Source organism: Dipteris shenzhenensis, chromosome 17 (genome assembly GCF_047967505.1).
Source record: "Dipteris shenzhenensis isolate YYH24624 ecotype China chromosome 17, Dip_SZ_1.0, whole genome shotgun sequence".
NCBI classification, from domain to species: domain Eukaryota; kingdom Viridiplantae; phylum Streptophyta; class Polypodiopsida; order Gleicheniales; family Dipteridaceae; genus Dipteris; species Dipteris shenzhenensis.
The window spans coordinates 22782540-22804964 of NC_141612.1; the positions used below are offsets into that span (position 1 = coordinate 22782540).

Sequence of the window (22425 nt, forward strand, 5' to 3'; positions counted from 1 at the left end):
TACTTTCTTTCAAATTGTTGAGCATGAGCACTCATAGAAGCACACATCTGCATGGTAGAAAATCATTCTTAACATATCACAATAATCACACATACCTACAACAAATAATGTACCAAAGATACAAATGCATGGTCCTAATTAGAAATCCCTCCTAATATGAGGTTTCTTTTGTTGATGGGTCTTGAGATATCATACATCTTACTACCATGTGGAGGTCTCAACCAAAAGTGGAAGATACATGTCCATGTTCTTCACCTTATGCTTGCCTCACATTAGAGAGGCTTCTTTATAGTGATTCACAAAGGAATATTGCATCCACAACTAGAATTGACCTCATGGACCACAGTCTAGATTGGTGGCCAAAGGGATTGACACCACCTGTAGCCAATCTAAATTGTAAATGGAAAGGCACAACTTTAAACTGTAGCATCTTGCTCTTTATGTGGAGTGAAGCCTTCTATGTGCTATAGCTTGCGTATAATATTGCATGTGTTGCAAGATCTTCTTTAGTAGTTGTGTATCTTGCCTATGTCATAGTGCTTCACACTTTGGACAAATTTTGGCATGCTCATATGCACCCCTATATAGAATATAATCATTTGTGCAGGCACAGTTTGAATTATATAGTCCTTAGCCAATATTCTTAGGACTTGCTGTGAGGACACAACAGAAGCTAAGAGGAAGAGGGAGCCTTAGAGACAAGTTTTTTGGTGGGTGCTTCAACACCCTAATCTTCAGTATATCCATATATAAATATAGTTTGAGTATACATAATTGGGGTTAGTCATAGGGGCCTTCCACCCCACAACCTCCTACTTAAAGGCCAATGTACATTTAAGCGAGAATAACTAGTAGCCAAAGGTGGTATGAAAACCAGCATCATCTAATTGACTCGCTGAAAGGAGACTCTTGGTCAGCTTAGGCACATGTCTCACATTTTTTAAAACAAATGCAGACCCATTTGCAAAAGAAAACTTTGTCACCTGCTCTCACTATGTTACATGCACAATTCTTTCCAAGATGCATGCAACTTGTCTTTTCACTGTCACAAGTAGAGAACCATTCCCTATGGGGAGTAACATGGAATAAAGCACCAGAATCCAAAATCCAGTCCTGGGAATATGCATCATCTGAAGTGGAAAGTACTTTGCAAGTAGACTAGAAATGAAGAGAATGTCATTGTCACTATTATTAGTGATTGCATTGATCTCCTCAATCATCACTTTTCCTTTGTTCTCCCTTAGACTCTCTTCCTTCTTATTTGCATCCCAATTTGCATTCTTTTTCTTATTCTTTTGCTCTCTTTTCAACTAGTAGCAATCCTTTTTCATATAGCCCTTCTTACCACAATGGTAACACTTAATATTCCATGTCCTAGATTTCGTACGAGACTTTCCTCTTTCTTGGGACTTTCCCTTGAACTGTGATCTGCCCCTTTGCACATTTAAGGCTACATCCTGCTTGTTGCCATCCATAGACTTCCGTCTAATCTCGTCGGCCAACAAGCTACTCACAACGTTATCAAACTTCAGTACTCCACCAAGCATAGAGTTACTGATAGCCGTACCGAAGGCATCCCATGAGGATGGCAATGAACACTAGGAATATTGCCTTAGTCTCCGCATAAAAATTTAGCTTCTGAGCCTAAAGCTGACTGAAAATAATATTAAATTCATTCAAGTGAGAAGCTATGGAGACCCCTTCATTCATGTGCAACTCAAACATCTTCATGAGGTAAACTATATTAGAGGCAGTTTCCTTCTCATAAGTGCCACATAATTTCTTCCACAAATCTTTCGTAGTCTGCTCATTTACTATTGTGATGAGACTCGACATCTTGGGAAAATTGATCAGTAACTTCTAATTCTTTAGGATGACATCTATTTGGTATTTTTCAAGGATTAGTGAAAATACAAACATCCTTTCCTTCTAGCTTAATAATCATTTTCTCATATCCCCAATCATGCAATACCTTGGCACTTAAGGGCATTATGTCTTCAAGGATTTACGTGGGTGCATGTCCCCATCACTAATAGAACTTGCTTGTCCCCTTAAAGTCATTAACACATGATCTCACACAAAGTACATGGAGTGGACTAACAAGTTCTAGATGGGTATGACATGGTCAATTCTCTTGCCATGACAAAATCAAGATACGTGCTGCAAGGCCCCAACATCATTAAAAACTGTCACCTAGTCCCATGTAAGATTTCCACCCTAATACACATGGCTGAAAACAAGCAACAAATGTATACTACTCACTAGAGAGAGTCCCAAATCTTCAACCTTTAAAAAGAGCCCAATACCCTAATTGCAAAATTGGAGGGAACTTTCAACGTAAATGAGTGTGCCATTTTCTCGTAACATTGAGTGTTCCTATAAGCTCTCTCCAAATTTAGTATGCTATAGTTGCGTTATTCAACTCGTTCAAAATAATCTTTTGTTGGGGAAGGAAAACCATAAATTCACGTCAAAATTGTGCAACACAACAAAATCCACTTTTTTAATCCACCTTAACCTTGCTTTGACACGTGTGATTGAAAACATGTTCTATGTTCATCTTTGTTTTCTTCTTCAGAATTAGCAAAAATCCCATTATAGGATCTCAAGCTCTTTTCAACAAAGAGAATGCCTCAACTTTATTATTGTTTAGATGATCATAAACAAAATATCTTATGTCCCTCATAAGACATTTAAAAAAATCACAATTACAAATGATATTTAGGCAAGAATAAGAGGTAGTATGGTGGGGGGGATGGAGGCACATGATGAAGCCATACTAAATAAGGTGCAGCATAGGTTGTTCCGCAAAGCAAGAACATCGAGAACGTGTTCATGGCAGTAGTAGAGATTCTCAGACCCGCTACTATCATAATGTCACTCCCTCAACCTTGAAGAATACAGAACACATCAGATGGAGAAAATACATGCTGCATTTTAAAGATTTAGAATAAGTGAAAGAAAATACAATCAAATATAGAATATCATCTTTGGTGTACAGCCTCTTCCAAAGAAGGCTAGCTGAAATTTACACATCCAAAAGGCCGAAAATCCTCCTCTCAAATTATTAACCATCTTGGAAAAGATGGAGAGTTTTTTATCAAAATTGTTTAGTAGCCTTCAACTAAGCATATTTCTGCCTTATCTTTAACTGACTAGTTAAAGAAGGTTCACACCTGTAGCTCCAAATTTCACATTTCTCAGAATTATGACTCTTCATATAATGCAAGACCATGCAATCCTATTATCCAAATACCTCTGTGTTAAACAGTCGAGGCTTTGGGATTGAGCCGACACGTAACTTATGGTATCTGCTGCTTTCGCATCTCAAGTGGACATGCTTTGAAACAACAAATGCGACATAATTATTCACCTACATCATACAAGGCATATCATGGACTATGGCGTTGCTGATGCTTCCTTAGCACTCTTCAAACTTCTAACAAAGTCGGCCAGCTCCACAATTGCAATATCGTCACCATCTTGTGTGGCCACCAAAACTGAATGAGCCACACGAACAAACAGACCTGCAACGCATGCAGACTCTCTTCAATAAATAGTATAAACAGTACAATCAAAGGATGATAAGTTAGCCATATACAGCACGGATGGCATATGAGCTAGTGAACTACAATGCTGATCTTTAATACCGTTTTCAAGTACACCAGGAATCATGTTAATCGATTTTTCCAGTGCAGCCGCATCTTTTATAGCCTCCGGAAACCTACAACATAACAACATTATTTTTAGGGCCAACAAAATAGGAATAGCTCACCTCTGATGTATATTATCTGCACTTTCACTAGGTACACCAAATGTGCACATCCTTTCCATCAAACTAGTGTTGCGGGCACAAATTTGCATGTAATACAACAATGGTTAGACAACAGGCCCCAATTTGCCAAGAAAAGCAAGGGAGCAGCTCATGGGGGAAACATTGATCTTGTGCCCAAAAGAGCCATTGCACACTCATTTGCATGTTTAGGCAAAAGTTTAATAAAAACTCGTTTGCAAACCTGTAAATTTTTTAGCCTGCAAATTTGCAGCTTTGGTTGCTTTTATTGATGGTCTACAATCAATTTAGCCTTTAAGTTGAAATTCTATTTCTATGCTAGATTTAAATTTAGAAATATTGGCTGTAAGGGATTCTATAATGCCATACAAGGCTGAGCACACATGAATTCATGGACCCCTCAGCTTTGTTATCACATTTGACACCTTTTTTTACAAGTCGCAAATGCTGAATTTGAGAGTCAAAGCTTAAAAGTTGTATTATCTAGTTCTTAGCTGCTGTGTTTTCTGATGCCGTGTATTATGCTTGACTGTAATTAGCAGGCAGGAAGACAAATATTATATAAATCTGGAAAACCAGCAGGTATTTATTATGCCGACATTTGCTTCAACCAGGTCATGATGCAAACATTTGCACCTTGCAAGCGTCCATTTGCAACCGACCTGCTATTGTATGGCCCTGCAGAAGCTTATTTCCAGACACTTTCTAGATACAATCAGATCAGCAGGAAACTGCGGTAAGTTCAATTAATAAAGTGTAGGCTACCTCACATCAACCACCATGTTCCCCAAATCGGTAATCACAGGACCATCTTTACGCAGGGCGCTTCTTATTTCAGGAACTGCAATCACCAAAAAAATCACCTTGAGAATTGCAAATTGCACGGCATTTTTTAAAGTACTTCAATCATGATGAAGAGCAGTAAAGTGTGGCTTCAGCATAGCATGTATGATTCATTTGTCCTTGTTGATGCCATTAGCCCACAAACCCAAAGATGTTGAACGTTATAGTGACCATTATATGCCATCACAGTTGCCAATGAATGAAAAACTAGCAGCAATCATCCAAAACAAGCAGTTACCTCCCCCCAATGCCACCAACTGACGAAGAACAGGGGAAATTGCCGGCGGAAGAACTTCCACCTGCACCATTACGACACAGGATAAGTTCATCTGCAGGAACATAAATTGAAAGAAAATGTCAAATAATGGTACTAGAACGTAAAGAAGGGAAAAACTCATCATCTTGCAAGAAGGGACTGTTCATAATACAACTCTTATATATATTCAGGTCATTAAAAAATTCTACATCAGCAGTGTCTTCACTATATTAGATTCTAGTACTTTCCGTCAATCTCAGTAAGTCAGCTATGAACTTCATTAACACCACTCTATTCCCACAATTGTTAGGTAGGAACCTAGCAGATACCCTTCTGAATTGTCACATAGTCAGATCATTTTGGCGACAGACCCGATAAACATGCAAATGATATTGTTTTTCAGAAAGATAACTTGTGATGTCTTCAGAGGATTCTAGGGATTCTTAGTTTTAAGCCAGATAATGTGGCAGCAAGCCAGGCACACCTCTTGAGTGCCATCCTTTTGTGTCATTGAATCCATGCAACAGTTCCGGTCATAGTGAACTCCCGCTCATCAGTCTCCACTCAGTATTTCTTCCCCCTCAATGTCGACAGCCTCAGCCTTGGTCTATGAATCTTAGCGACAGATGCTATCCTCCACACAGGAATCTGAATTGGTGCACCAATGTTGGAATGCAGGTGAGAGGAGAGCACCAGAATGTAAAGATGTATTGAGAATACAAGAGTTCAGTTATAAAGAATGACCAAAATGACAATATATCCTCTACAAAGGAAGCTAACCCTAGGGGGGGAAAGCTCCTAAGTCGAGGGAATCATGGCAAAAGGGTGTGTTCACACCACATCACTCATAATCTAACAAATACACCCTGCAGTGATTGAACATGTACAAAGAAATCGGTCAATCACTGTAGCAGGGAGAAGACTAACTCACACTCTCTCGCCTACTAACTGCTGACTGAATAGAGATAGAGACAGAGAATAATGCATTCACAAATACACAAGTGGAAGCTGTGAGATGAGTGCGAGAACTGAGGGGGAATTGGGTCCTCTGAAGAGGGAAATAAACTGTATAAATGTCTGCCCAAAGGGCTAAATACAACTGCATAAAGAAAGAGGGAAAAGTACTGTATGGAAGGAAGATCCTTCACTGCATAGGGATGGAGAGATACTGTAGGGAGGGAACAAATCCCTCACTGTAGAACTGCAAACTGACGGCTGCAGTCCAAGTGCTGAAGCCTAGCCTGGAATGGAACCTGTAGATGCCGCGGATGGGGGCTGATCTGCTGCTCCCTAATCCCAGCCTGATCTTCCATAGAACACTGCTGCTGCAACTCAAGCCTGAAGGTGGATGCAATGAGAGCCCATGGGGGCTGCCTTATATAGGCCCCCAGGGCCCTTGAACGACTGACCAGGCCCTGCATATCCCGACCCAGTGTCGGGTCTGTCACGACCAGTCGACCTGCTGGTTGGCTGCCACGTGAGGCATACCTGTCCCTGCTGACAGAGCTCCTGGCGCTGTCGCGGGTGCCATCAGGCTGCCAATTGCAAAGCCCTAGCCAGCATGGCCATGGGGCTGCAGATGCCCGTGAAATCACCAAAGGAAGTAATCCTAAAGCTTCGCAGAAAGCTTCAAACTTTCCTTGGGGTAGTGCCTTGGTGAACTGATCAGCAACATTACCCTCGTAGAGTAGTTGGTCAATGTAATCTCCCCTGTATGACGTCTCTCTCTGACATATACCTAGATGAATCCGGGAACATTCCCAAACTCATCCTCTAAAAACACAACATAGTGCAGTTTCAATCTCACGATAGTCACTTATCAGACACTCTCTCTGTTTGTTCTCTACTTCGATCACGGGAGTAGCACCATTTATTTCCTCCCAGCCATATCTCGCTAAGGCTAACGAGCAGACAGACATCTACGTTACAAAATCCCCATGAATCATTATCTTCTCTTCTCTCTCTAGCCTCAGCAAGCCCCAATTCCCTAGATAGATCTAGATGCCACATGTCATCCATATAGGGCCTTCCTAATGCAACATTTCACCCCTCTCTTGGGATGCATTAAATTCCTTGCCCCTAGGCACAATCTTAGCACTAGGCCCTTGGTCTTAGATCTATCTAGTCTGGTGCTATCAGCCCTCACCTAGGACCTTGACATTAAATCCCTCCCGAAACCGGGTGCACCTTACACCCCTGTGGCAATTCTAATTTATAGGCTACACTGCCTATTCTCTTTAGAATTAACCACGGCCCACAGTATCGAGGTGATAACTTAGCACACTCTCCTGAAGTCAACGACTTCGAGTGCGAAGGAACTCTGAGAAAAACTTTTTCTCCTTCTTCAAATACTCTTATAGACCGATTTTCATCCGCATACACCTTGGCTCTATCCATAGCCTGGCGGATATTAGCTCTCGCAAGTGCTAGCATCTCCCGCATCGGAACTACAAAGTTCGCGACACTAGGCACTTTCTGAGGTACTCCAACTATAGTCGGATTGGCTGGTCTATAACCATAGTTCAGCTCAAACGGACTGAACCCGGTAGATGAATGTTTCCTATCATTGTAGGCAAACTCCAACAATGGCAACCACTTGTCCCATGTATGTTGCCTCAATGACACATATGCCCTCAGCATATCCTCTAAAGTCTGGTTGACTCTCTCCGTTTGACCATCCGTCTCAAGATGATCCCCACTACTCATTCCCAACTCAGTCCTTAGTGTCTCAAATACCGCTGTCCAAAAATGACTGGTAAATCTAACATCTCTGTCTGACACTATGGATCTAGGCAATCCATGCAAACGAAATATATGTCTAATGAACAAATCCGCCACTTGCGGGGCACTAACAGACTCTCTAGTCGGAATGAAGTGAGCCATCTTGGTTAGACAATCAACCACCACAAGGATAGAATTATACCCTCCTTGTGTTGCAGGTAGCCCTACAATAAAATCCATGGAAATACTCTCCCACTTACTTAGTGGTATTTCCAAGGGCTGTAAAAGTCCGGGTGGCTTCACCCGCTCGGCCTTACTTACCTGACACGAGAAACACCGTGTCACATACTCATGAATATGCTTTTTCATCTTTGGCCAAAAGAAATCTCGCTTCACGAGATCATATGTCTTCTCGACACCTGGATGTCCCGCACACGGGCTATCATGGCATTGTCGAATGACTCTCTGCCTGAGATCATTCTGACCAGGTACTACAACTTTGCCATTTCTGACTAGCATACCATCCCTTATGGTATATCTTGCATAAGTTAGGCCTTTTCTGGATGCCAGGTCATCCATTTCATTTTCCCCGGGTTTTAACACATGAGCTTTAGGCCACAAGCTCTAGACAAACTCGTCCACTTTTTGAGTTTCTCTGATCTCGGTCATTAGAGCACTCTCTAATACCGTGAAACTCAGGTTGTGTATAATGCGAGACAACGCATCAGCAACCTTATTGTCTTTTCCTCTTCGGTACCAAATCGTCAAATTAAACTCCTGCATGAGCTCTGCCCACCTAGCTTGGCGGCCCCTCAAGTCAGGTTGTTTACAAAAATGTTTCAGAGTATCATGATCTACATCCACATAAAACTCTGAACCATACAGATAATGCCTCCATGTTTTCAAAGCATGGATAACAGCATACAACTCCAATTCATGAGTTGGCCAATTCCTTTGAGAGGGAGAAAGCTTCTTGCTTTCAAAGGCTACTGGCCTTCCCTCTTGAAGGAGGACTGCTCCTACCGCAATGCCACTTGCATCGGTTTCTAGGAACAACGGTTTCTAGGGATCAACTATTTTTAACACCGGTCCTGAGACCACAGCTTGTTTTATGGTGTTAAAACTTTCCTGTTGATTCTGTCCCCAAACAAAAGGTACATCTGAGGTCAGATCAGTCAATGGCGATACTATTCCGGAATATCCTTTGATATGCCTTCTATAAAACTGGACAAATCCCAAGAATGATCGCAACGCGGTCAGACTCTGAGGAATTGGCCAAGTTAGTATCGCAGCCACTTTCTTCGGATCCATTTCTACCCCCTGTGGAGTAATTATGAACCCCAAATACTCAAGCCTAACCATACACAGTATAGTTTTCTTTTTATTCACATAAAGACTGGCTTTCCTCAAAGTACTGAACACTATCCTTAAGTGTTCACGATGTTCAGTAACACTTTTACTGAATATCAGGATGTCGTCAATAAAATGTACTACGAACTTTCCGATATACGGACGTAGTAAATCGTTCATAAGCATGACGAAGGTCGCTGGAGCATTGGTAAGTCCGAAGGGCATTACCAAAAACTCATAATGACCAAACCTGCTTCTGAAAGCGGTTCTATGCACATCCTCAGCTCTAATCCGGATCTGATGATAGCCGCATTTAAGATCTATCTTGCTGAAAATCACGGCTCCATGTAATGCATCTAGCAAATCATCAATCCGAGCCATCGGATACCTGTGCTTAACAGTGATATTATTCAATGCTCTGTAATCTATACAGAGGCGAAACGTATCATCCTTTTTCTTCTTTAATATCACTGGCGAAGCAAAAGGTGAGAAACTTGGTTGAATCTGCCCCAACTTGAGGTATTCTTCCAGTTGTCTACGCACCTCCGCCTCTTCAGTAAAACTCATTCTATAGGGAGGTCTATTTACAGGTTCTGCCCCCGGGATCAGTTCAATCTTATACTGAACTTTATGCTCTGGAGGTAACCCATAAGGTAGTTCATCCCTAAAACATTCAAAGAACTCCTCTGTTATAAGATTAGCCAGCTTGGCCATCTCACCACTTTGTGTAACATCAGTGCTAGTCGAAGAATCATCCACCGACTCTACCGATGCTGTGCAAAGGTACAAAAACTCTACTTGAGCCTTTCTGATTTCCATCACGGAAACCAACGGTCCCTGAGGTATATCTTTTTCACCTCGTAAGACATAAAGCACATCATTCATCTTGAATTGATATACGTGCTTTTTTCAATCAATGGCTGGATTCTTCCTAGAATGCCACGCCATTCCCAGGGCTATATCTGCATGAGCAAGCTTGGTCATTTCAAAATCAAGCTTCTCAGCATAGTCCTGAATCCGAAGCTCCAACTAGGTAACCCTTTGGTCCCATACTTCAGTTGAACTTCCATCTGTCATCCTAACTGTATACGCATAGTCAGATGGACTTGTCTTTAATTTCAGCCTCTTCACGAGCTTGGAGTTAATCACATTGTGAGTTGACGCTGAGTCAAACAACACAATGACATCATGACTGGCCACTTGCCCTTTCATTTTAATTAACTCCGTATCATTGAAGGCTGTATACCCCGTTGCTGCGGGCTTAGATAGGATGTTATCAGGTGCACTCATCACTAACTTAGCAACAGACACACAGAACAAACAAGGTACTAACCTCTGAGAAGATCCTGCTAGCTGAATCTGCATCTCTTCCGCTCTGGGACTTCCCTGCATCTCCACGTCGCACTCTGAGATCACCATCTCAGCCATCCGACGATCTTTATTACGTGGACAATCCCTCCACTGATGAGGTTGAAGGCAACCAAAGCACAAGCCTTCTCTCCTCGCTTTTTCCCTCTGTTCTGGGTTCAAGGGAGATTTAGACCAAGCCCGGGCTGCCATTGGGGTTACTTTCCTTTTCACTCCAATGGTGGTACTTGGTTTAGGAGTTTCAGCCGGTCTCGCCTGCTTGGCTTGACCACTCGGCTGCGAACCACTCCCTTTACTAGCCCACTTCTTCTTAAACCCGGATTTCTTCGGATACCCATACTGGGTTCCGACCTGTGCAAACCCACTTGGCTTGCTGCCCTTGGCATCCTCGTAGTTCAGGGCTATAGCTATTGCATCATCTAGCGTGTTCGCGTACTTAGCCCAAACTTCCATTTTTATTCGATCATTCAATCCAAATATGAAATCTTTCACTTGGATTGATTGAGGCAGGGGTTCGTCAACCTTCATTACACTCTCTCGAACCTTATCAGTGTATTCTGCCACTGATAAATTTCTCTGACGAAGGTTCTTATATTGATCCCAAGCTCGGGACGCTTCGTCAGGACTATACAAAATTCACGTGTCTCAAGCATAGCAAGGTCCCTCTATCATTAAGGTGCATGGATGCTTGGTGAAAAAAGCCCCAATTCCCTAGATAGATCTAGATGCCACATGTCATCCATATAGGGCCTTCCTAATGCAACATTTCACCCCTCTCTTGGGATGCATTAAATTCCTTGCCCCTAGGCACAATCTTAGCACTAGGCCCTTGGTCTTAGATCTATCTAGCCTGGTGCTATCATCCCTCACCTAGGACCTTGACATTAAATCCCTCCCGATCATTTACATGAAGCGCAAACACATATATTACAGAGATAGATCCTTTAAGGGAAATGTCGACTGATTCTTCCGAGGTCATGCTACCTCGGCTGGAGCGTAACATCACTCATAAGATTGAAAACCATAAACTCCATCACGCATAGCAGGGACTAGCTACTATGACATCCCCAATGATGTCATCAGCACCCAACAGTGGGTGTAGACCATAGTATAAAAATATGCTCTCACACATACACATCCACACACCCACACATACTTGAGCATCCATTTATACAAAGTCTTCATACTGAGTTTCTGTCAACACTCCGGAGGTGAAGGGCAAACTCAGCCATGACGAAGGCTAGCACTAAAGGAGAAGGCTAATCAAAAAGTAGCCAACGGGTTTTATGCGGCCGTATGAAGATATGGCGAGGAAGCACGTCACACTGCAGCAAGCCACACAATACTAAAGTGGCGGCAGGTCGCAAGGACGAACGGAGTGACCAAAAGAATGTCACGCACAGTACGGAACTCAATGAAACAATTGGTGACGGTGAGATTATTTATGTGGTGCACAACTCCCAAAAAAGAACAGAGGTTGCAAGATTAATTCTCTCCCAAACTACAGCAGATGGTGATTCTAAAGAATATGAAGCATACTACCAAATTCGAATGAAGGATTGTACCAAACAGCCAAAATCCACTCCCACCCTTACTTCATCACACATCAGGCCAGCTTCCATCTTCAACCGTCAAGAAGATGCTTTGCTGAAGGACCTTCTCCTGAGGCAGCAACTAGTAGACCAGTAGAGCTTCGATATCAAATGTTGGAATAGGGTTGAGAGGATAACACAAACGTGGAGATGTATTGAGAATGCAAGAGTTGTATTGAAAAGGAGGAGGAAAATGAGGAATATATCCTCTACAAAGGAAGCTAGCCCTAATACTAACCCTAAGGGGATAAAACTCCTAACTAGAGAAGTGCCCCAAGGGTGTGTTCGCACCACTACTCATAATCTACCACTCAACAATCCCATGGTTGTTTAGAAATGATTGTCTTGTAGGTAAAGCACTTTAGATTAAAAACGAGCTTGTCCTTAATATTAATATTTTGTTTCGAGCTTTAAATGTATGCAGATTTTGTGAAGAAGAGAAGGCCTTTGCTAATGTGGCACAGGGATTCACATGCAAAATTCCATACTGTCTTAGCAAGGGTTCTTATGTGCTTAGGTGGCATGATGATGTGGCATTCTTTTGGCCCAAATAGGTTTTGTGAAGATTTTGTGAAGAAGAGAAGGCCTTTGCTAATGTGGCACAGGGATTCACATGCAAAATTCCATACTGTGCTTAGCAAGGGTTATTATGTGCTTAGGTGGCATGATGATGTGGCATTCTTTTGGCCCAAATAGGTTAACTGAAGGTTAAGAAAACTTAACCATGGTCCAAATCAATTGAAGTGTGCTAGTTTTTAAAAAAACCTTTTCTTAAATGTTCGTGTCCACTATCACCTGTCATGACTCACCCTTGACATCTAACTTGAGACTATTGTTCCAATTATCATCTTCTTGGTTGTTTAATGATGTATTAGACTTCACTTATGATACCTATAATGATTGATCTATAATAGATTTTCGAACTTCAGTATATCGTGTCCATTTTGGTAGTAGCCACTTGCCTTTGTTGTCCCTTTTGTTATTTGGATTTGATTCTGAGTTGTGGCTTGCAAGCTGACTAGACTCTATTTTTACTACACTAGGTGCATAGACTCTAAAGTTAAAAGGTTTGATATGTGACATGGGTTAAATGGTCACATTCTACAATTACTCTTTTGGCTATGGCCATACTAGGAAGCAAACCTATATATTTATAGACTTTGTATGTTTTTAATTAAATATTTTTAACTTTCTTTTAAAGGCATGTATTAAGTATTTATTTTAAGACACCCGTGGCTAAAGCATGTGTCTAACATATGTCTGACATCTTGATAGCCACCTCACTGTAGATACAATCTCAGGCATAGTTCCCAACATTCGTTTGTAGTATCAAATGCTTGCACGTGATATGTTGGTAAACATTTGTTACTTTGTTACTTTCTACAGGTTGATAAAATATGTGGCTCAAACCCTACCTCCCTAGCGTCTCCATCCTAGGGTGCGAAAATCCATAGAACACGTATCATGTTTAGGCCCAAAAACATTGGTGCATTGATGCAAGTGAGTCTGGTGCATTGACACATGTAATTTTGGAAGAACTTAAAGCTTGTCATAACCTAGTGCTTTGTACAAATTGCCTATGCAAAATGAGGCGAAATGACAACAAAAATCAGAATTGGTTATTTTCCCAAATTAAAAAGGTTTTTGTTTTTTGCATCGTAACAAACGTCCATACTCGCAACATTTGCAAGCCCAAACATACATGTAAGTTGTCTTGAGGATGCTTAGGGTAACCACCAAAATAGCTCCTCTTTCACCAAATTTGATGTTGGTTCTTCCTTTTGAGGCTAGTCCTCCTCTGTTGAAGACCATTGTGAGTGACGCTTGCTCCATTGTGAGCTTCATTAACTCCAAAAACAAGCTTCTTGCCATCTTTCGTATCTACTCCGACTTGGAGCTCAAGAAGCCATCTAAGACACGATTTGTTGCTATGTGGCTACTTCTTGAGCAGCTCTATGATGTTCAAAACAAGCTCCAAAAGACGGTCGTGTCTAACATTGGGAGAAGGGTCACCATTCCAATTGGTGGCACTGGTGGTAGCAGAACATCCATAGCCCGTATCAAGACATCCGTGCCATCGACTCCCCGAACCTATGTGAGGCGCGGCTCCGGGGAGCATATCAACCACATCCGTTGCTAAGGACACCCCTGTGGCTAGAGAGCCGAAGTATGATGAGGAGAGCAATGTTCTTAGTGAGGGTGACTATGGTGAGGAGTCTAATGGATCCTCATCATCCTCTAGTGAGAGTGATCATAGTCTTAGATTTGACAGTGATGGGAGTACCTAGAGGCTAGGCCCTAGGGCCTAGGCCCTAGGCTCTTGCTTGTAGTAGTAAAGCTTTTTGTAAAACTTTTTGCATCTATATTAGACCTTGGTCCCCCTTTTTGTACTCACTATTTTATGTCACGAGTCACGACTCGCTACTATTTGTAATGATATATCTTCAGTCCTTTTGACATGAATCATGAATCATGATATATCTTCATGCAACATGTAGAATGTTTGTATACCTAGATGAATCTAGGAACATTCCCAAACTCATCCTCTAAAAACACAACATGTAGAATGTTTGTGTTCAACTTTCAAGAATCAAGTCATGGACATGTTTGTGTTTCAACTTACTCTAAAACTCTAAAATATCTCTCTTTTTTTTGTATCGAACGTATGCTCAATTTTTTTTAGTTCTTTTAGTACCACATAATATCGAATGGTACGTATTGAGCATGATCGGACGTGTCAACCATGAACCTTCCCCAAGATAGTATCTACACTCTAAAGACACTCCTTCTCTTGGATATCCTCCTCTTCCGACAGCAGCTCCTTACCCTTTCTCGGATCCGTGGACTCTGCAACCAACTCATGTCCTCTCACGAGCAGTAACACCCATTTCGGCATCACCAATGTTACCTCCTTCATGACCTCCTTTGCCAAATTTCCACGGGTGCATCCTGTCTCGCCTACTCCATCCAACATGAGCAATCTCAAAGCAGCCCGGATCTTCCTCCGGGAATGGTATAAACTAGAGCGCAGTCTCGTGCTCTTCTCACAGGGACCTCAGATATGTCGAGCCGTTCACGTCCAACCTCTCTGTAGACAAGCGACTCTAATTTAAAAAAGACCCCTAAAGTAAAAATACATCGCGAAGCATTACTTCAACTCCACATTTCTCAACTTCAGAACAGCATTTCCAATTTGGTCTAGAAAGTCCAACAACTCCAGGATTCTCGCAGTACCACACATACAGAGGACGACATGACGCCACCCAATGACTATGTGGACCCGATTCCACCAGAGGTAGAAAACGTTGAACTTCGTGCACTCTTCCACTTACTTCAAGCTTCCAAAACAAAAAGACTAGACATAAAATTACCAAAAACCTACACTGGTCAATCGCCGAACAGTTGAGGCTCGCCAAAATGTGCATGTACTTTGACACTGTCGACCTCATTGAAGGCAAGAAGATTGCCTTGGCAACCTCCCTCCTCAAAGATACAGCTTTTCTTTGGTCGCAACGACGCTTAAAGGATGGCAAAAGTGTGCTAAGTTGGACATGTTTTGAACACGTGCTCCATAAGCAATTCATACCTGCCAATGCGGACTTCCAAGCACGCTCAAAACTTCGACAGTTGTAGCAAACGGGCTCCTTCTTTTCCTACATCTCCCAGATCACCACATTGGTGCTGGAGATCAATGGTTTGACTGATGATGATTGCCTCCTGAAACCGGCCTTCGATAAAAAAAAGGACAGTGATCTCCTTCTACTGAGTCATAAACTTCATAAATGGCCACAATGCACGCTTCAGTCACTTCAATCACTTAGCACAACCTAGAAACATGCTTCAACAACAACAAAGGTGAGGCTATAATGCCCCTACTCAATGAAAATAGTACACAATGCACCCACTAGCCCCAAATGCCTTGGCGCCCCTTACGGTATTTATTTAACGCTTCTGAATGGAAATGCTTTACAACAAGGGTTCAACCCTGCACTATTCCTCTCTGCAAATCCTCTACTTGTCTTCAAAGCATTTAATCCAGGTGCACCACTAGAATTCCCACTAGCAAGGCATACTCAGGCATTCACTTCTGATCTGACACAACTTGGAGGCATTCAGGCATCCAGACCACTGGCAAACTGACCTTAAGGCAGCCTCAAGGCTATCACATGCATCCACACTGTCCTTAGGCCTTCCACAGGATCACCCTTGCCTTTGGGTGCTTGCTAGAACCTGTAGGAGTCCTGAAAGGACTGCACACAACACGCATGCACTGCAAAAAGCTGCAAAGCAAGAAAGAACAAGGAAAAACAAAACCTGGAACCAACTCCCGCTGTCTGTGGCAAAGGGACAAGCTCCTTCCTCGCATCTAACAAGAAAGAGCTGTAGAGGAAAGATGGTTCACAGATCTGCCCCGAAATGATTGCCTCGGGATCTATGCATGAGTCCTTCTAAGAGAGGGTGCCAAAAGTAGCAGGGAAAGTTCTTCCTGCAACCTGCACTGGTCCAGAACAGCTCCAAAAGCCACCACGCAGCTAGAAACATGTGCACAAAGGTCCAGCACAGCAAAAGACAACCCCGGGCACCTGCTGGAGGCAACCTAACACATCTGTACGGATTCCATACGGCACGTACGGACGTTTTCAAAAAGTTTAGAAATGACTTCTGACACTTCCTAGAAGTGCGTACTAGCCTTCAAACAATCAAAACAGGCTGAAAACGGCTGAAAACAGGCTTAAAACAGCTCAAACAGCTCAAAAACTGCACAAGAACAACTGAAAACGTCCAACACCTTTGGGAGAGTGAGGAGAGAGAGATGGAAGGTGGGAGAAGGACATGCATACACATGCATGAAAAATGGCACCTCCTCCTTGCCATTTTCCCCTTCATTAAAGTCCTAACCCCCATACCAAGGACAACGTTGGTTGTCCTTTTCCATCAAATTCAGGATGGAAAGAGGATGAAAAATCCAGCGTGGTACCCATATTCTCAAAGATACCTCTCCAGAAAAGACTTGTCATCCGCGGGTCTCTATCACTGACAATTGATTGAGGCATCCCGTGATGTTTAAACACATGAGACATAAAGAGTCTCGCCATCTCGTTTGCTGCAATTTTCTTTCTAACGGGAATGAAGTGGGCATGCTTGCTGAATCTGCAAATAATGGTCCATATCCCATCATGTCCAAATGGTGTATGAGGAAGATCAAAGATAAAATCCATGGCAATGCTCTGCCAAGGTCGATCGGGAATAGGTAGAAGCTGCGGCAGTCCAGCTGGCTTCTGCCTGTCATATTTCACCTTTTGGCAGGTGATGCATGTCCTGACATATGCCTCGACATCTTTCCTCAATGATGGCCAAAAGAAATAGTGCTCCACAGCTTTGATGGTGGCATCAATGCCTCTGTGTCCTGCATAGGGTGGAGCATGACTCTCTGTCAACACTTTGGGCCTCAACTGTTTCATGACACACAATCTGCCATGCATCATCAGAAATCCGTCTTTGAGAGTATAGTGCTCATGCCTCTGTCCATCAACCAACTCATCATAAATCCGTGAAAAATCAGCATCATTGGCATACTGATCCTTCATGGCATCAAGCTCATCATGATATGCAATGGTCACCGCTGAAACTTGTGGCTTAACAGACACTACATCTGGAGTGGGCTTGCGTGAGAGTGCATCTGCAACAACATCCTTCTTCCCAGGCACATGCACAATCTGAAAATGAAACATAGAAAGAAAATTTGCCCACCTCATATGCTTCTCAGACAACTTTCTCTAAGTGAGAAAGTACCGCAATGATTGATGATCGGTCTGAACATGAAAATCAGCACCCAAAAGATAATGCTTCCAGGTCAAAAGAGCATGGATGACAGCCAACATCTCTTTCTCATAGATGCTAAAATTCATTTCAGCATCCTGGAGCACTCTACTCTCGTATGCCACGACTCTTCCATCCTGCATAAGTACCGCTCCTACGCTATTCCCACATGCATTTACTTGGACAACGAAGGGTAAGTGAAAATCTAGCAACATAATCACAGGATCTGAGCAGAATCGCTCCTTCCGTAGGTCAAAGCTGCAATTTCTTTGGGACCCCATCTAAAAGTGAACCCTTTCTTCTGTAAGGCATGTAAAGGAGATGCAATCTCTGCAAAATACCGAATGAACCTCCGGTAGTACGAGCACAAGCCCTGAAAGCTACATACTTCATGGATGTTCTTCAGGTGTGGCCAATTCCTGATGGCCTCTACCTTGGCAGGGTCCATCCTAACTCCATCCTTGGAAACAATGTGCCCGAGAAAATGGATCTCATGCATGAAGATTTCACTTTTCTTGGCATTGACAAGTAGCTTATGCTTCCATAGCTCCTCGAGAACAATTGCCAGGTGCTTCCTATGTTCAGCCTCATCCTGAGAGAACTGAAAACGCCCAACACCTCTGGGAAAGTGAGGGGAGAGAGATGGAAGGTGGGGGAAGGGCATGCATACACATGCATGACAAATGGCACCTCCTCCTTGCCATTTGCCCCTTCATTAAAGTCCTAACCCCCACACCAAGGACAACATTGGTTGTCCTTGGGCCCAACTTTTAGATCCCTCTTTTAAAGCCTTTGCCTTGCTCCTAAGACCGAGTGGTGCACCTAGACTTTGCCTTAGGAACTTCTAGGAAGTGAGCACTTCCTCTAGCCAGTCCCTCACAGGCAAACCATTACAACACTTAACCATGGTTAATCTCTGGTTAAGCATAGGTTGAGTTACGAAGATACTTTACATCACTTTTCACGTCCTCGTGACACCTCCATGCTTTCATCTCAGGCCTAAATCCCTCGTTACGCATTGATGTCCTCAAAGCAAACATCACCACCAATGCGCGCTATTGCTTATGCAGAGCGCATTACAGATTTCCAGACTACAGGAAAGCAGGGTTCTAACAAATCACATAACTCGACATTGGCCAAGGGTGCTCGCTCTTAAGATAACTCAAACACTCGGGTAATCAAGGTCCTTGACAGTCTCAAGATGCCTACAAGTCTCAGAAATTATATGCTAGATCCCAACAAAAGCACTCCTTCAAGGATCGTGCCTCTTTCTCTTCACAAAGCCATGACTGTCATCACCAATACAAAGGTGCGGCCTCTGACAAGAAGAACAACTCCAACACAAAAGGACTTTGTACCATCTGCACTGGCGACCATAGATGGTACGATTGTCCAAAGCGACCCAAGCAAAATTCCAATATGGAACCCAGCACTTCCCAGACAGAAGATGCTACTCCTGCACAAGCCAAGAAAGGCAAAGCTATTTGAATGGCAAATACCATCCACATGAGCCTTGCCAACAACCCCGAACATTCCCTGGCCTTTGCGTCCAAGGATCGATTCGTGGAACGGTCACTATCCTCATCGACAATGGCTGCTCTCATAACTTGCTGGCTAGTTCTATGGTCGAAAGACTTCGCTTGACCAACAATCCTAGTTCTAAGGATCCGTCAATTTTACGAGCAAAAACCTATGAGCAGGTTTATCCGAGTGTGTTTTTCAAGAGATTTAAAAAATTGTATTTCTTTAGGAAACATGGTTTTTACATTTTTATTTTCACTAGAACTAGATCCCTTTATCATAAAAATATACAGACTAGTCACTCATTCATTTTTACATAACATAAATTTTCTTATTTGTAGACATCCCCTTGTACCCCTTAATAAAGTGTTGAGGCGGATCTGAAAAACAAAAAGGTGTTGGTATCTGTGGGTGCAACCCTTGGTAAGAGATTGACCTACACTGGTGCAATAAATGTTGACTGGCTGTCCATAATGCAGTTCATATCTTCATACATCTGAGTTGTTGCTTGAGTTATCCTTGTGCATATGCCATCTACTTGTTTACCTGAGTCTTGCTTAGTCTGGATCTACATGGGAAAAGTCCTCCCACTCCAGGTTAGGCTCACGTCACGTTTTCTCTAACATACTAGCATGGAAGGAAAGGGCTAATAAAAACATAGTCGTCATTCTCTTGCTTTACATAAGAGACATCCAAAACCATTGGTGCAAAAGCAATGAGCACAAGGTGGTAGCTCGATTAGAACAGATACAGATCAAAGAATAAAGTAATGATGATTAAGAACACTGACCGGAACAGGAAAGGTCAATCCAAGCTCAGACACAACTTTTGACTGATCCACTATTATAACACATTGCTTTGCCATAGTATCAACCACCTGCAAGACAAAACCAGAGCACGTTATATCATTTCTGATTCAGTAGCTTCTTAGTAAACACCGAGCTGACCTATCTCACCTTAGCCATGGTATGTGCAGCACCCCCACCCTGTCCATAAAATGCTAAGTTAGCAAAAGGCCTTGACAGAACTATGGTATATCGTATAGACTTAAAATTTACTAGTTTATGACAGAAGCTCAAATGCCTTGATTAAATTCATGGACGCATCCACTTCGTCAGCCCCGTCGAATGCAAGGTCAATCGTATTGACATCATTCAAATCTATCTGTGGCAGAAATCACAGAAGTCTAATCAGTTTAATATTTATCAGGAACGATTCAAACTCAGAAACACAACACTTTTAAATGATTGAAAGATACAAAAATTGGGATAACCTTCAAGATAATAGACTTAAGGATGGTAATATTAAAAATCTATGACAGTTTAGAGGGGCATGTCTTGCTATTTTTACTCACAGTCTTGACTCCAAATTGCCGAGCCAAAACCCGAGATTGATAACTCACTCCAACCCCAACTATATCTTTCAACTGCATTGTACCAGAATTCCAAATAAGACCTAAGGAAGCAGATGGTCCACTATCATGCACGTCCATGAAAAACATTGAACCCTTCAACACATTAGTAGCCCCAAATTTCCATGTTTCACCAAGATATAGCCTGGAATTTTAAAAGACATAAAGCAAGGAAGCTATTTATTTATGCAAACATTTTTTGTAACAAAATAGAGAAGTCGGCAGTAAAAGCCAAAGCGTCGCAAGATGGCACCACAAAAGCTGAAATGCCACGAGGGGTAGTTAAAAAATAAGAAGTGTTGATTGCTCTAGACTCCTTGCTAGAGCGTATATTATCTTGAATCTAGATTATGTTTATAATGAAAAGTATCAAGGGCCATTTCCGCCAGCAAATCTTGAAACCGTTTCGTTTTTCCCATTTCAGAAACTGTTTCATTTCGAAACTGAAACCGTTTCACGTAGCACTGCAATGATAGGCTCCACGCTGCCTTAATAATAGGATTTATGAATTACAAATGAGAAATGCAGACCGGCGCTTCATGATACTGATAACACCCCATCATATGATACAAATTACAAAATCGGTGCTAGCTTAAAAAAACCCATTGTAAAATGCCTTCCTTGGATTGCAGAAAACAGGGATTTTTTTAGTTTTACCTTGCCCCGCTGAATAAGTTTACCCAGTTCCTCTATGGCCAGAGAAGATGTGCTGCCAGTTCCCAGCCCAACTATCATTCCAGGCTTTACAAGCTCCACAGCCTTTTTAGCAACAGCTCGCTTCAACGAATTCTGCAAACCTGGGTCAACCGCTGCAACAAGCGGAAACAATAACAGCACAGCGGCGCTCAGGATCGGCAGAAATGGATGTGTTCTAACTTCTGTCAAGAGTGCGTGTGTGCAACTTTTTGTTAACGTTGTGGCCTTCGCGCTCATATTCCAGCAGCACAGACGAAATAACGATTGCATTCCGTACCTACCTCTTCTATGTTGGCTATCAGTGCGACTATGAGATGCTGACAGTCCTGGAAGGACAGCAACAATAATAATTACTGCGGCGTATCAGAGAACGGTATGCCGTGTTTAACCTTCGCTATCATTTGACAATTTTCTTTCATGACATCGCGCTCTCTTTCAGCCTAGTCAGGTACTTCGACGTAAATAATTACAAACTGTTGAGCATGAATTTCTATACCACGCAGCCAGTATAAGTCGAGACCAAAAATGGGGCTCGCCGGGCAAACGAGCTTCCAGAAAAACATAATTTCTACAGCGGCAGCGTGAGAAGAAATGGCAAGACTCACAAGGAGAGGCAAGGGCGTCAGCTGAGATGTTGAAAAGGCGTCTGCTGAAAGTGGGGTAGCTGATGTTGTGCGTTCTAGCAAGAAGGGAAGGGGTGGAGGAGTCAAGGGAGGTACCATTTGGCAAAGTGAAGGAGAGAGGGGAAGCTTTGAGGAGAGCCATGAGGCTAAAGCAAAATGAGTGGAAGGAAGTTCGAACTCGAAGAAGAAGGAGAAGAAGAAGAAGAAGAAGAAATGTTAGCGAAGGAGCAAGATACGCCGTTGAGATTCCCCGTGTATTTTGCCTTTTACTTTATAGCAACCCCCTGCCACGTGGCCCTTCCCTTTACGTCACCACCCCCTCCACGTCCTCAACAACCCCTCTCTTTTTAAACCTTCCCCTCGCCACGTGGCATCGCCGCCTTATAGCTCGAGAGTGCATTCCCACGCCATGGAAAAGCGCTCTCTCTCTC

At 42.6% G+C, this 22425-nt stretch overlaps 1 protein-coding gene across 1 annotated transcript; it reads right to left on the bottom strand.

Annotated features, from left to right (window-relative positions):
* Positions 1-2934: 2934 nt before the first annotated feature.
* On the bottom strand, positions 2935-22222 carry LOC147891863 (uncharacterized). Its single transcript, XM_087388459.1, has 10 exons — positions 21977-22222; positions 21333-21484; positions 20619-20690; positions 20348-20428; positions 20221-20250; positions 20055-20141; positions 4875-4935; positions 4559-4634; positions 3651-3724; positions 2935-3527 (listed from the first exon to the last, which is right to left on the bottom strand). Exons 1-10 carry the CDS (start codon positions 22134-22136, stop codon positions 3400-3402), a joined length of 921 nt encoding a protein of 306 aa, XP_087244585.1. The 5' UTR covers positions 22137-22222; the 3' UTR covers positions 2935-3399.
* Positions 22223-22425: the final 203 nt, after the last annotated feature.